The 16,925-nt window shown below is 42.4% G+C and overlaps 1 protein-coding gene across 5 annotated transcripts in view; it reads right to left on the bottom strand.

Moving 5' to 3' along the window:
* The window catches only part of AK4 (adenylate kinase 4), a 52,222-nt gene that overhangs the window by 29,410 nt on the left and 5,887 nt on the right, over positions 1–16,925 (bottom strand). For 3 of the 5 annotated variants that reach the window (XM_072126966.1, XM_072126964.1, XM_072126965.1), the window contains exon 3: positions 2,454–2,573. The exons of 1 other annotated variant lie outside the window; for it this stretch is intronic. In XM_072126966.1, the coding sequence (XP_071983067.1) occupies positions 2,454–2,573 (120 nt within the window). Of the gene's footprint in view, positions 1–2,453; positions 2,574–7,878; positions 8,048–16,925 lie in introns of those variants that run through there. One more of the 5 variants, XM_072126968.1, reaches the window with a different exon arrangement.

The raw sequence follows: 16,925 nt of genomic DNA, 5'->3' as shown, positions 1-16,925 counted from the left end.
GATACAGCGTACGAGGGGAGAGGGGATACAGTGTATGAGGGGAGAGGGGATACAGTGTATGAGGGGAGAGGGGATACAGTGTATGGGGGGAGAGGGGATACAGTGTATGGGGGGAGAGGGGATACAGCGTACGAGGGGAGAGGGGATACAGTGTATGAGGGAGAGGGGATACAGTGTATGAGGGGAGAGGGGATACAGTGTATGAGGGGAGAGGGGATACAGTGTATGGGGGGAGAGGAGATACAGTGTATGGGGGAGAGGGGATACAGTGTATGGGGGGAGAGGGGATACAGTGTATGAGGGGAGAGGGGATACAGTGTATGGGGGGAGAGGGGATACAGTGTATGAGGGGTGAGGGGATACAGTGTATGGGGGGAGAGGAGATACAGTGTATGGGGGGAGAGGAGATACAGTGTATGGGGGAGAGGAGATACAGTGTATGAGGGGAGAGGGAATACAGTGTATGGGGGGAGAGGGGATACAGCGTATGGGGGGAGAGGGGATACAGTGTATGAGGGGAGAGGGGATACAGCGTATGGGGGGAGAGGGGATACAATGTATGAGAGGAGAGGGGATACAATGTATGAGGGGAGAGGGGATACAATGTATGAGAGGAGAGGGGATACAATGTATGAGGGGAGAGGGAATACAATGTATGAGGGGAGAGGGGATACAATGTATGGGGGGAGAGGGGATACAGTGTATGGGGGGAGAGGGGATACAGTGTATGGGGGAGAGGGGATACAGTGTATGAGGGGAGCGATGATACAATGTAACAGCCACAAGGTTCTGTTATTACACAGAGAGTTGAGTCATCCCTTTCCGTTCCTGTCACATCTGAGCCGGGCAGATACTCCAGAGGCTACACTGCGGCCACATTAAGACTATTTCACAATGAATGGAGGATCATCCAGCCCTGGAGCTTCTCACGGTACAATCCGGGTGCAAAGAGGAAACCAGTTTACAATGAGGTTGATTTATGTAATAGGATTTATATGTAGCAGAACAGTGAAGTTAGAGGACAACCCCCCCCCACCCCCCGCTCTTCTGACCCCTTGATTCTTCTAATGATTTCAAATGATGAAATGAAACAGAAACAGCCACCGACTGGAGACACGTTATCAAATAACAGAGACAGCGCAAGCCAGAGATATGAGCAGGGTGACAGCTCAACTCCAAGTAACACAATGACAGTGAGAGTCCAAAGGGTTTGTGCAGAGCAGGTAACACTTGTACAGTCCTTAGCTCCCTCTAGTGGTGGTGGCAGGGAACCGGAAAGTGATTGTCACTGCAGGGAATTTGGAGCTCTGTATCAGAAACATGTGCTGATCACTATAAGTTCTATAAGAAAATTGGAATATATATATTTATAGTTTGAGGTAAATACATATATATATATATATATTTTTTTTTTTCATTGTATCTTATCAAGAGAGCTTTAGTTTTAACTCTGTCAGTTGTTATCTATAGGCATTAAACATTAATCCTATGTATAAGACGATCCTTTTACATCCTTTAGATACAAGATAGCCATCTGTTGTGCTATGTCTGAAGGTTGTATAATCTCATCCATAGAAATCAGGCTGTGGGGGCAGTGATGCCCAGAATACTCCTATGAGAACCAAAAACACTGCAGCCCTTTCATTGAGACTCTAAACTCTCAGACCCCGACAATGGTTACCCTTAAAGGGGCTGTCTAGATACTGTAAGTTATCAGTCAGATCAGTGGGGGGGGGTCCAACAAGTACTGTATATACAAGCTGAGCTGTAGTATCCTGGCACTGCCACCACACAAAGTATGGAGCTGTCTGCTTCTGGTTCCATACTGCTTCTGGTTCTGTACTGGTTCTGGTTCCGTACTGGTTCAATCTGAAAGCGGATTACCTATCATAAGCATTGGTCACAAATACCCGAATCCTAGACAACTCTTTCAACAACCTGTCACAGTTATTTTACAAATCCTCTTATGCCATTGCAGAGAGCACAGAACACAGCAGTGTCAGTATAGACTTGTAGGAGCTACAATCCTGGAATATTGGAGTGGAGCTTTGCATTAGGGGAACCGCAGACCTAACTTTGCTTGGGGCCTTAAATGCTCAAACCTGCCCCTGCTAAAACAGACGCTGCCGTCCAGTGACTGCTTCAAAGGGCCGATTGACAGGGTGCCAAGATGTCGGACCTTCACCAATCTGGATCAATATTGAAATCCTCAAATACCCCTCTAATTGTGAAAAGAACTGCAGCAAAATGTCAGAGATTTTTCAGATTTTTTTTTGCCAATCCCAAGAGCAAATCTGCCCCAATGTGATTCCAGTCTGAGGCTGTTTTTGCATTTGCAGATTAAACAATGATGCAAGGAGCCCCTTGCCTGGGGCAGTGTTCAGTCCATGATATCCGCTCCGCATACGGTCCCTGCTCATGGACAGAACACCCGATACAAAGTGTCAGCTCACCGTCCAGCAGCCAGCTGTGCGTGGTCTTCTTCTCTAGCTCAGACAGCATGACACGAGTGATGAGGTCATCGGGGACGGGGAGGCCTTGCTGCATATATTGCTTGGCTAAGACTCCGGCTTCTGCAAACAAGTAGACGGATCTATTAATGGATTTTACTTCCACCAGGGAGAACGAAACATGAAAAGAATATAAAATGCTCGTCTAATGGAAAATAAAACATTCGCTTCACAATCACAAACAGCGGCCATTACTTTAATGTGTCCAGAATGAAAAATAAGAAGAAAACTAGCAAAATAAATCCTATGCAGTGATGTACACAGCTCCTGCCCAGACCCAGGCGTCTCCATGGTTACAGACTACAAACAAACCAGATTAGAAATGAAACCTCAGCCGTGCAGTCAGTCCGCGCAGTCAGTCCATGACGTGATATTATAGATCAGAACAGAAATTGTGCGACCAACAAAATATTATGATGCTGGAAGAGTCTGTGGAAACCATGAACTCTCATGCAGCTCATGAAATTGTTGTTTGGTTCAAGGAGAAAGAAGAAGAATTTCTTGTGTTGTATCTGTGTGACTGCGTGTCTGATAAATGGGAGATACATATAAGAGTTAAATTCAAGGGTTTTTGAAGGGCAGAGATTATGGGGCAGATTTACTTACCCGGTCCATTCGCGATACAGCGGTGCGTTCTCTGCGCTGGATTCGGGTCCGGACGGGATTTATTAAGGTAGTTCCTCCGCCGTCCACCAGGTGTCGCTGCTGCGCTGAAGTTCCCTGGAACGCACTGTAATACACCGAGCCGGGCTGAGTGAAGGTAAGTGCAATTTTCGCTACACATTTTTTTTTTTTAAATGCGTCAGGTTTTCGTTCGGCCACACCCCCAGATTTCTGTCGCGTGCATGCCGGCGCCGATGCGCCACAATCCGATTGCGTGCGCCAAAAACCAGGGGCAATTCAGGGGAAATCGGCGCAAATCGGAAATATACGGGTAACACGTCGGGAAAACGTGAATCGGCCCTTAGTAAATGACCCCCATTGATGAGATTTCCTTAGAGCAAGGGGGTCCAGACTAGAATGCACTGCACCATATTTAGCATAGTGGTTGTGCTCGGTATTGCAGCTCATCACCCTCCATATGTGAACCTTGTAAAATTCCTTTAATAGAGGAGCCTTTAAACACAATAGGATCTTCTTCCGATCAATCAGGAAACCCAGTGTCACTATGTTACCATTGCTGGGGCCTTGCTGTAATATAACTTAGGTTAGTTGTTGTCGTGTACTGATAAGAAACTTCAGCTCCTGTGATATGATACAAGCCGATACAAGAAGCTCCCTGCATTACATGATTCAGATATTCACCCCCGGGGGTAGGGGCAAGGAAAGTAAAAACTTTCAGATCAGTAGCTTTGACATCAGAAATTGTTTAAACCCTTTTCTTTACTAGATCTGCCCAAGCTCTTAAAGGGATTGTCCTGCATTAGAAAAACATTAACATTTTGCTACAGAAATATGTACTTCTGCAGCTCAGGTTCCTTAAAGGGAAACTATCATCAGGAGCCTTTCCCCCCATGTCCCCATAGAGAATAGTTTGCACATTGCCTAGGTGGTTTGTATAATAAAACTGGCTTTTTCTAATAAAAAAATAAAAGTTAGATGAAAGTTTACCAGTTTTATTATAAAAACACTTTGGCAATGTGCACACTATTCTCTATGGGGACGTGGGGGAGCCAGAAAAAGGACTCCTGATTACAAGTAAATGGGACAGAGCTGCAGTACCACATACAACCTGTGGACAGATGTGGTGCTATTAAGGGATGAAACAAACAGCCATGTTTTATTTCTTATACAACCCTCTTACAGTGAGTTTTTCTCAATCCAAAGGTTTATATTAAGTCTCCTGATTTACAGAGGTCCCGATGGCCCAGACTTCCATCAATCCCTTGGATAAGGAATCCGTGTCTATTATGGCTCAACCCCTTACATCACCTTGTCGTTATAGACTCCAGTTTCTAATAGAGAGCCCCCAGCTCAGCACCTGAGCCCCCAGTAACTATGGAGACACATAATTATGCACTGTAGCTGTGTACACACAACTAGAAGATATTGCTAATCACACAGATGAATATGATAAGTATATAATATACAGCACATAAGCTTTCGGCATAGCAGGAATCACTGTGCTATTTCCTTGTAGACAGATGATGGATCTTTCTGGAAAAGCGACAGATGGAGTAAGAAGTGGAGAGGCCGGGATGTTATGCACAGCGTGTACACAATAGATGTATGAGAGGGAGCCCTGCCAAGGATCTCACACCACAAAGAAATGGGATATGCTCCGATATCATTTATAATGGACAGACCCGACAAGAAGCTGCTGTCTCCAGGTCATCAGAGAGAAGCAACAGCAAAACCTCTCAATCAGACATCCCTCAGGTGAGAGCAAGGAACACGCCCCTTACTATACTCCAGTATACTTACCTTTCCTACATCTCACCATTTTCAAGAGCTCTGCTTGCTTTCAGTGGAAGATTCTTGTTTACATGGAGTCTGAAACCCTGTACACACATGATACTTCTCATAGTTGAGAGTTTGTTACAATTGTATCTTCTCTGCTATACTGATCATTTGTTACACTGCTGGACTGAATTGTAGCAAACGCTCAGATGTATTTTTTACCAGTTGGATGTTTTTTCCTTACATTCCCCCGAGCGAAAAGATCTGAAATACAGCGTTTATGAGAAAGCTGCAGGAAACATCCTTCGTCTTTATTGATCATTCAAATTAAAAGTTCAGTTGTCCAAAATAGGACAAAAAATTGACAGCACTTGGCCTACGCGTTTCAGACATGTAAAACATCCTTACTCATGGTTTTTAATACATTTTGGTTTATGGGTTTAATAAGTCAAAACTAAAATTTACTCTAATTCACATTCACTTTAATAATATCAGTTTTTAGATGCAGTTTTTAAAGCCAAAAGCAGGTGTGGATCATAATGGGCCACATTTACTTACCTGTCCGAGTCGAGATCCCCGAAGATCCTGCACTGGGCCACGATCCACGTAGATTGTGCGCCCGATATCCTGCATGTGTTGCTTACCCGCTCAGGTCCCTGGAGTTCACCTTCTTCTTCCTGGTGCATGTAAGTGCTTGGCTTGCAACACAAGTTTGGATGTTAAATCCCACGCTCAGTCCGAATCAGTGGGATCTTCCGATGCACCAATATCCGATCGCGTGCACCAAAAAACCCTTCCAAATGTAGCGCATATTGTAAATCAACGGTTATTCCGACGATAGTGCGGTCCGTGGACCCTTAGTAAATGAACCCCAATTAGTGAGCATATATCATTCAGGGTGCGGTCACACGTTTCGCTTTAGTTGTGTTTTCATTACAACAACTGAGGAGAGGTGATGTGCTTTTTGTAAACACAAATGTTAACAGTAATGTTATTAGGCAAATCACCTCCCCTCAGCTGTAGTAATGCGTTTCAACACAACCAAAACGCAACGTGTGACCCTTAGTAAAGCTACTCCTCCAATTATTTTACTCCTCTCCTGGTTTGGACATGAAAAACTACATTAGAAAAACTGCATATGTGAACGAACCCTAAAGGTTTCATGGTTTTGCAGTGAGGCCCAGGGTCTGCTATTTATCAGCGGTAGCAGGAACACGCGCTGTCCAACAAGAAGCTATGTGTGAATTGTCTTCTCCATGTTTCCTGTCTTGATCCAGCTCCAAACAACCCCCAACCACTGTGACCTTTCTATGAGGCTCCTGTAACATCAGAAACCACAGGAGCCTCAAGAGGAACGTCAAGAGGAACGTCAAGGAGACACAAAAACCGAGAGAAGAGAAAAATAATGAGACATGCAACATCCACACAGGTACACACAGATCTAAGTGGTGTCAGAGAAAAAGACAAGGTTCTAGATGTACAATTTTCAAACAATAGCAATTATTTAAAGGGAACCTGTCATCAGAAATTGGCCTAATAAACCACTACCAGTATGTTGTCAAGCAGATGAGGTTTCTTTCATGGCCCAGCTTGGTGGCATCATCCAGAAAATCAACTTTGGAGTTAAATGTAAGTTATATTTATAAAGTCAAGGAGGCGGTGAGTTTAACACTGAAGTCAAGCTCTCCTGCCTCTGAACATCTCCTCCCCTGTGACTGACATCATGCGCCGGACTTAAGGAGATCTGATCAATGATGTCCCTGGACGCGAGACCATCAGTTACAGTGAATGGGGCATTTTAAGGCAGGGAGAGCTTGACTTCTGTGTTAAACTCTCTGCCTCTTTGACTTCATAAAACCAATTTACATCTCACATGTCAAAGTTGATTATCTTGCCACCACACTAAGCCATAAAAGAAACATCTAGAAGCTGCTCAGCTGCTTGACAACTACTGCCAGTGGTTTATTAGGCCAATTTCTGATGACGGGTTCCCTTTAAATGAGTAAACTAGCCCCATGTCTAGCGATCCGCTGTATATGGGCACCTGTAGGGGCAGTACAGGGAAAACAAGCAATCACAAAATGATGCGTCTTCTGACACTAAGATACAAGGCACATGGGGCCTCCTGCCTTATACCTCCGCCTGACACCTCTCAGTACTGCCCCTGGGTTGAGTCTCTCCATAATGCAGCAAGTGTTGTCAGTCCTCCATGACGGCTCCAGCACTAATCTCTCACTAAACACAACCTGCATCTGTATACATTCTACATCACTGAGAACAATTATTCAGGGTCTCCAGTGGAACATAGGGACAACATTGTCCGAGCTTATCCCTCCCTGTCTGTAAAGTGACAGGTGACGCTACAAAACCACGTGCAACCACAAAGCGCGGTGCCTAGACCAGTCCTCCACTGGATGCAGTCACACAACGACACATTTCTGGTTAACTTCTAAAATGCACAATTCTCCATTTCCTCTTTTTGGGGAATTTATATTGTCCAGGAAACAGAACTTGTCATCTGCTGCAACTTTATGGGTGAAAACAGTAAACTTTCTATTCCTCCATAATAAAGAGCGGACGGACCGGATCGTCCTACAGACTTGGGCCTCCATTTAGAACCAACATTTATTCTTTGCCTGTAAATGACATATTCGGTCGCTCCCAGGCCTAATGTCTGTAGACAAATCCTAGACATCAGTCCCCGCCCCTTTTGCACTTGCAGATCCATTTGCATATCCATACAATGTTGATTATCTTTGCATTGCTTGATCAGTCGCTGCTCCTATTCCTGGCACTGTTATTGGTCTCCAGCATTTTGGGCCTGATAATCACGGAGGGGGTGAGTTATGTGGAGAAGTTACAGACTTCCTAAGCTTCACTCCAGCAGACACAATGCTGTAATATTCCACGCTGCTCATTGTCTCTACCTCTCTGTATACTTGGAGTAACTCCGAAACAAACTACTTACCCGAATCAGTGTCCCCTCCCCGAGCCCTGGGATCTTGTAGCTCAATGATTGATACATTGTAGATGGGCAGCTGGTTACCAGTTAACCTTCACCCTGGATGCTGCTTCATTAACCACCCGACACCCACCATGCACCAAGCTCCTGCTCAGCAACAGCTCCACTCACTCTCCTGCTGGAGCGTCATCAGGAAAGAGAACTCCATGTGCCGCCAAGTCCTCCAGTCACTACTCAATAGGTTAAACACGTAGAAAACTAGGTCATAAAATCCCAAGCCGCAAACAAGCCGCTCACTGATACAACAGCAATCCTCTTACTGATCCCCATTCTCCATAGTAACATGTTAAAAATTGTATTTTACCATTAAGACTTTATTTAAAGGCATATTCTAGCCAGAAGGGACACAAGTCAGAAACCAGAGGGGATCATTACCTGCAACTCATTAACCTCGGATTGCGCTGCCTGGTTACCTTTATTAGAGGAGGACTGTGTTCTGTAATTACAGCTTAGACACAGTGCTTACAGGGAGTCTGGGACACACCCTCTGTCTCATCATTGGTTCTGCTGCTTTGTCCCGCCCATGCTAATCAGTCTCACCGGGAAGTGAGTCAAGTAGTTTTCCCATACATTGAGAGGTCTGAAGGCAACTCACCTACTACTTTCACATTTAAAATATTATCCCTGTACTGTCACTGTGTGTATTATCCCTGTACTGTGACATCACTGTGTGTATTATCCCTGTACTGTGACATCACTGTGTGTATTATTCCTGTACTGTGACATCACTGTGTGTATTACCCCTGTACTGTGACATCACTGTGTGTATTACCCCTGTACTGTGACATCACTGTGTGTATTATCCCTGTACTGTGACATCACTGTGTGTATTACCCCTGTACTGTGACATCACTGTGTGTATTACCCCTGTACTGTGACATCACTGTGTGTATTACCCCTGTACTGTGACATCACTGTGTGTATTATCCCTGTACTGTGACATCACTGTGTGTATTATCTCTATACTGTGACATCACTGTGTGTATTATCTCTATACTGTGACATCACTGTGTGTATTATCCCTGTATTGTGAAATCACTGTGTGTATTATCCCTGTACTGTGACATCACTGTGTGTATTATCCCCTGTACTGTGACATCACTGTGTGTATTATCTCTGTACTGTGACATCACTGTATGTATTATCCCTGTACTGTGACATCACTGTGTGTATTATCCCTGTACTGTGACATCACTGTGTGTATTACCTCTGTACTGTGACATCACTGTGTGTATTACCCCTGTACTGTGACATCACTGTGTGTATTATCCCTGTACTGTGACATCACTGTGTGTATTATCCCTGTACTGTGACATCACTGTGTGTATTACCCCTGTACTGTGACATCACTGTGTGTATTACCCCTGTACTGTGACATCACTGTGTGTATTATCCCTGTACTGTGACATCACTGTGTGTATTATCTCTATACTGTGACATCACTGTGTGTATTATCCCTGTATTGTGAAATCACTGTGTGTATTATCCCTGTACTGTGACATCACTGTGTGTATTATCCCCTGTACTGTGACATCACTGTGTGTATTATCTCTGTACTGTGACATCAATGTGTGTATTATCCCTGTACTGTGACATCACTGTGTGTATTATCCCTGTACTGTGACATCACTGTGTGTATTATCCCTGTACTGTGACATCACTGTGTGTATTATCCATGTACTGTGACATCACTGTGTGTATTATCCCTGTACTGTGACATCACTGTGTGTATTATCCCCTGTACTGTGACATCACTGTGTGTATTATCCCTGTACTGTGACATCACTGTGTGTATTATCCCTGTACTGTGACATCACTGTGTGTATTATCCTGTACTGTGACATCACTGTGTGTATTATCCTGTACTGTGACATCGCTGTGTGTATTCTCCCTGTACTGTGACATCGCTGTGTGTATTATCCCTGTACTGTGACATCACTGTGTGTATTATGCCTGTACTGTGACATCACTGTGTGTATTATCCCTGTACTGTGACATCACTGTGTGTATTATCCCTGTACTGTGACATCACTGTGTGTATTATCCCTGTACTGTGACATCACTGTGTGTATTATCCCTGTACTGTGACATCACTGTGTGTATTATCCCTTGTACTGTGACATCACTGTGTGTATTATCCCTGTACTGTGACATCGCTGTGTGTATTATCTCTGTACTGTGACATCGCTGTGTGTATTATCCCCTGTACTGTGACATCACTGTGTGTATTATCCCTGTACTGTGACATCGCTGTGTGTATTATCCCTGTACTGTGACATCACTGTGTGTATTATCCCTGTACTGTGACATCACTGTGTGTATTATCCCCTGTACTGTGACATCACTGTGTGTATTATCTCTGTACTGTGACATCACTGTATGTATTATCCCTGTACTGTGACATCACTGTGTGTATTATCCCTGTACTGTGACATCACTGTGTGTATTACCTCTGTACTGTGACATCACTGTGTGTATTACCCCTGTACTGTGACATCACTGTGTGTATTATCCCTGTACTGTGACATCACTGTGTGTATTATCCCTGTACTGTGACATCACTGTGTGTATTACCCCTGTACTGTGACATCACTGTGTGTATTATCCCTGTACTGTGACATCACTGTGTGTATTATCTCTATACTGTGACATCACTGTGTGTATTATCCCTGTATTGTGAAATCACTGTGTGTATTATCCCTGTACTGTGACATCACTGTGTGTATTATCCCCTGTACTGTGACATCACTGTGTGTATTATCTCTGTACTGTGACATCAATGTGTGTATTATCCCTGTACTGTGACATCACTGTGTGTATTATCCCTGTACTGTGACATCACTGTGTGTATTATCCCTGTACTGTGACATCACTGTGTGTATTATCCATGTACTGTGACATCACTGTGTGTATTATCCCTGTACTGTGACATCACTGTGTGTATTATCCCCTGTACTGTGACATCACTGTGTGTATTATCCCTGTACTGTGACATCACTGTGTGTATTATCCCTGTACTGTGACATCACTGTGTGTATTATCCTGTACTGTGACATCACTGTGTGTATTATCCTGTACTGTGACATCGCTGTGTGTATTCTCCCTGTACTGTGACATCGCTGTGTGTATTATCCCTGTACTGTGACATCACTGTGTGTATTATGCCTGTACTGTGACATCACTGTGTGTATTATCCCTGTACTGTGACATCACTGTGTGTATTATCCCTGTACTGTGACATCACTGTGTGTATTATCCCTGTACTGTGACATCACTGTGTGTATTATCCCTGTACTGTGACATCACTGTGTGTATTATCCCTTGTACTGTGACATCACTGTGTGTATTATCCCTGTACTGTGACATCGCTGTGTGTATTATCTCTGTACTGTGACATCGCTGTGTGTATTATCCCCTGTACTGTGACATCACTGTGTGTATTATCCCTGTACTGTGACATCGCTGTGTGTATTATCCCTGTACTGTGACATCACTGTGTGTATTATCCCTGTACTGTGTCATCACTGTGTGTATTATCCCTGTACTGTGACATCACTGTGTGTATTATCCCTGTACTGTGACATCACTGTGTGTATTATCCCTGTACTGTGACATCACTGTGTGTATTATCCCTGTACTGTGACATCACTGTGTGTATTATCCCCTGTACTGTGACATCACTGTGTGTATTATCTCTGTACTGTGACATCGCTGTGTGTATTATCCCTGTACTGTGACATCGCTGTGTGTATTATCCCTGTACTGTGACTTCACTGTGTGTATTATCCCTGTACTGTGACATCACTGTGTGTATTATCCCTGTACTGTGACATCACTGTGTGTATTATCCCTGTACTGTGACATCACTGTGTGTATTATCTCTGTACTGTGACATCACTGTGTGTATTATCCCTGTACTGTGACATCACTGTGTGTATTATCCCTGTACTGTGACATCACTGTGTGTATTATCTCTGTACTGTGACATCACTGTGTGTATTATCCCTGTACTGTGACATCACTGTGTATTATCTCTGTACTGTGACATCACTGTGTGTATTATCCTTGTACTGTGACATCGCTGTGTGTATTATCCCTGTACTGTGACATCACTGTGTGTATTATCCCTGTACTGTGACATCACTGTGTGTATTATCCCTGTACTGTGACATCGCTGCGTGTATTATCCCCTGTACTGTGACATCACTGTGTTTATTATCCCTGTACTGTGACATCACTGTGTGTATTATCCCCTGTACTGTGAGGTCCTGTGCTGCGCGCTATACGTCGGCCACTTGATGACTTACAGGTCTCTTTGTGCTGATCCGCCCAGTGCAGAGAGCTCGGTGATAATGGAGTGATGGAGCGGCTGTGCATTCACCTGCAGACAGGAGCCGGGTACAATTTATCTTGTCAAAACGGAAGTGCACAAGATTAAGCAAAGGAAAAATAACCCTGAGCTGCACATAACACACAGCGCGATCCTTAAAGGGGATGTCAATGCGGGGATCCACTTATAATATTATCTCAATGCCTCTTAAAGGGATGAAAGAAGCAGCTGTACAAGAAGGACTGAAGAGAAAATGTCCTAATGTTTAGCTTCTACGGCTTTTGTGCAGACCTATGTGTCTCCATGGTAACAAACAAACCTGGGATAGTCAGTCGGGACCAATGTCTTATGGGATCAGTTCAGACCAGTAACAAGAGCAAAGCTTATCCTTACACCACAGTCCTGCTGCTACTAACATTGTTTTTGTCCCTGTGACAATTGGGATTTCTAAATTTTTAGCTGTAATGGGAAGAATTATTATCCATAAAACTCCATTACAGACACCAAACAGCAGATCATTGCATCCTGGGACTAAACTAAAGCATCCAGAGAGGTCGCCAGAGGTCACAGTGTTCAGAGAGGTCGTCTGTAACTAGGGGTCGTCTGTATCTCTATTCAGTTTCACTTCTAGGGACATTCACCAAAGGGAATCTCTTTATCATCTTACATTGACTACATGACGGTCCCAGCCAATCAGAAGCGATGTTGCATGTTAATTGAAAACATGTTTACTGTAAATCTGTGAGTCTCGTCTTAACTATGCAAAAGACGCAGCGTCTGCATTCTGTGAGTCCAATATTCATGAACTTGTGAGAACAGATTTGGACCGAGCGAAGGAAAGCTCCTGTGTATGCACCGTGTTCCCTCCAGGAATCTGGGCCCAAGGACAGTATGTCACCCTCTAGACCAGTGATGGCGAACCTATGGCACTGGTGCCAGAGGTGGCACTCAGAGCCCTTTCTGTGGGCACTCAGGCCATCAGCCCAGGACAGAGTTCACCAAACAGGACAAAATCCATTAAATCTTCCTGCAGTCCTAGGCAACTTATGAGATGCTGCGCTCAGCACTATTTTACAGCAACACTTAATTGACTGTTTGGAACTACTTGATAAGTGAGAAGGTGTTGAAAGAACTGCATTATCTTTGTGGTCCTCCTGCTGGACCCACCATTCTTCCTAAACAGAGAGACCCTGCAGAGAAGCTACAATAATAGTCTGAATTTGCCCTCCTTGATTCAACTTTATCGGTGGCCTCAGGTGGCCGATACAATTAAAGAAGTGGAAGAACAGGTAACAATAAGTTACTGCTTAAAATGGCACATTGGCACATCAGGGTAAATAAGTGGCTTTTGGTTGTAGTTTGGGCACTCGGTCTCTAAAAGGTTCGCCATCACTGCTCTAGACCTTATCCCAGAGGAAGGAATGGAATAATACTGAACACACAGGATTTATAGGCTTCAGGCTGCTTAATATTATAGCAATATATATTTATTTTTTCATACTGCTATTTATGAGGAACAACTGCCTAGAAGAATGCAACTACTATAATACTGCCCCCTATGTACATGAATATAACTACTATAATACTGCCCCCTATTTACAGGAATATAACTACTATAATACTGCCCCCTATGTACAAGAATATAACTACTATAATACTGCCCCCTATGTACAAGAATATAACTACTATAATACTGCCCCCTATGTACAGGAATATAACTACTATAATACTGCCCCCTATGTACAAGAATATAACTACTATAATACTGCTCCCTATGTACAGGAATATAACTACTATAATACTGCCCCCTATGTACAGGAATATAACTACTATAATACTGCCCCCTATGTACAGGAATATAACTACTATAATACTGCCCCCTATGTACAAGAATATAACTACTATAATACTGCCCCAATGTACAAAAATATAACTACTATAATACTGCCCCTATGTACAAGAATATAACTACTATAATACCGCCCCCTATGTACAAGAATATAACTACTATAATACTGCGCCCTATGTACAAGAATATAACTACTATAATACTGCCCCTATGTACAGGAATATAACTACTATAATACCGCCCCCTATGTACAAGAATATAACTACTATAATACTGCCCCTATGTACAGGAATATAACTACTATAATACCGCCCCCTATGTACAAGAATATAACTACTATAATACTGCCCCCTATGTACAAGAATATAACTACTGTAATACTGCCCCCTATGTACAGGAATATAACTACTATAATACTGCCCCCTATGTACAGGAATATAACTACTATAATACTGCCCCCTATGTACAGGAATATAACTACTATAATACTGCCCCCTATGTACAGGAATATAACTACTACAATACTGCCTCCTATGTACAGGAATATAACTACTATAATACTGCCCCCTATGTACAAGAATATAACTACTATAATATTGCCCCTATGTACAAGAATATAACTACTATAATACTGCCCCTATGTACAGGAATATAACTACTATAATACTGCTCCCTATGTACAGGAATATAACTACTATAATACTGCCCCCTATGCACAGGAATATAACTACTATAATACTGCCCCCTATGTACAGGAATATAACTACTATAATACTGTCCCCTATGTACAAGAATATAACTACTATAATACTGCCCCTATGTACAGGAATATAACTACTATAATACTGCCCCTATGTACAGGAATATAACTACTATAACACTGCCCCCTATGTACAGGAATATAACTACTATAACACTGCCCCCTATGTACAGGGATATAACTACTATAATACCGCCCCCTATGTACAGGAATATAACTAATATAATACTGCCTCCTATGTACAGGAATATAACTACTATAATACTGCCCCCTATGTACAGGAATATCACTACTATAACACTGCCCCCTATGTACAGGAATATAACTACTATAATACTGCCCCCTATGTACAGGAATATCACTACTATAACACTGCCCCCTATGTACAGGAATATAACTACTATAATACTTCCCCCTATGTACAGGAATATAACTACTATAATACTGCCCCCTATGTACAGGGATATAACTACTACAATACTGCCCCCTATGTACAGGAATATAACTACTACAATACTGCCTCCTATGTACAGGAATATAACTACTATAATACTGCCCCCTATGTACAAGAATATAACTACTATAATACTGCCCGCTATGTACAGGAATATAACTACTATAATACTGCCCCCTATGTACAGGGATATAACTACTACAATACTGCCCCCTATGTACAGGAATATAACTACTACAATACTGCCTCCTATGTACAGGAATATAACTACTATAATACTGCCCCCTATGTACAAGAATATAACTACTATAATACTGTCCGCTATGTACAGGAATATAACTACTATAATACTGCCCCCTATGTACAAGAATATAACTACTATAATACTGCCCGCTATGTACAGGAATATAACTACTATAATACTGCCCCCTATGTACAGGAATATAACTACTACAATACTGCCTCCTATGTACAGGAATATAACTACTATAATACTGCCCCCTATGTACAAGAATATAACTACTATAATACTGCCCGCTATGTACAGGAATATAACTACTATAATACTGCCCCTATGTACAAGAATATAACTACTATAATACTGCCCCTATGTACAGGAATATAACTACTATAATACTGCTCCCTATGTACAGGAATATAACTACTATAATACTGCCTCCTATGTACAGGAATATAACTACTATAATACTGCCCCCTATGTACAAGAATATAACTACTATAATACTGCCCGCTATGTACAGGAATATAACTACTATAATACTGCCCCCTATGTACAAGAATATAACTACTATAATACTGCCCCCTATGTACAAGAATATAACTACTATAATACTGCCCCTATGTACAGGAATATAACTACTATAATACTGCTCTCTATGTACAGGAATATAACTACTATAATACTGCCCCCTATGCACAGGAATATAACTACTATAATACTGCCCCCTATGTACAGGAATATAACTAATATAATACTGCCTCCTATGTACAGGAATATAACTACTATAATACTGCCCCCTATGTACAGGAATATCACTACTATAACACTGCCCCCTATGTACAGGAATATAACTACTATAACACTGCCCCCTATGTACAGGAATATAACTACTATAACACTGCCCCCTATGTACAGAAATATCACTACTATAACACTGCCCCCTATGTACAGGAATATAACTACTATAACACTGCCCCCTATGTACAGGAATATAACTACTATAACACTGCCCCCTATGTACAGGAATATAACTACTATAATACTGCCCCCTATGTACAAGAATATAACTACTATAATACTGCTCCCTATGTACAGGAATATAACTACTATAATACTGCCCCCTATGTACAAGAATATAACTACTATAATACTGCCCCTATGTACAGGAATATAACTACTATAATACTGCCCCTATGTACAGGAATATAACTAGTATAATACTGCCTCCTATGTATAGGAATATAACTACTATAATACTGCCCCCTATGTACAGGGATATAACTACTATAATACTGCCCCCTATGTACAGGAATATAACTACTATAATACTGCCCCCTATGTACAGGAATATAACTACTA

Source organism: Engystomops pustulosus, chromosome 10 (genome assembly GCF_040894005.1).
Source record: "Engystomops pustulosus chromosome 10, aEngPut4.maternal, whole genome shotgun sequence".
Classification (NCBI taxonomy): domain Eukaryota; kingdom Metazoa; phylum Chordata; class Amphibia; order Anura; family Leptodactylidae; genus Engystomops; species Engystomops pustulosus.
This window is presented reverse-complemented; position numbering and strand designations above follow the sequence as displayed.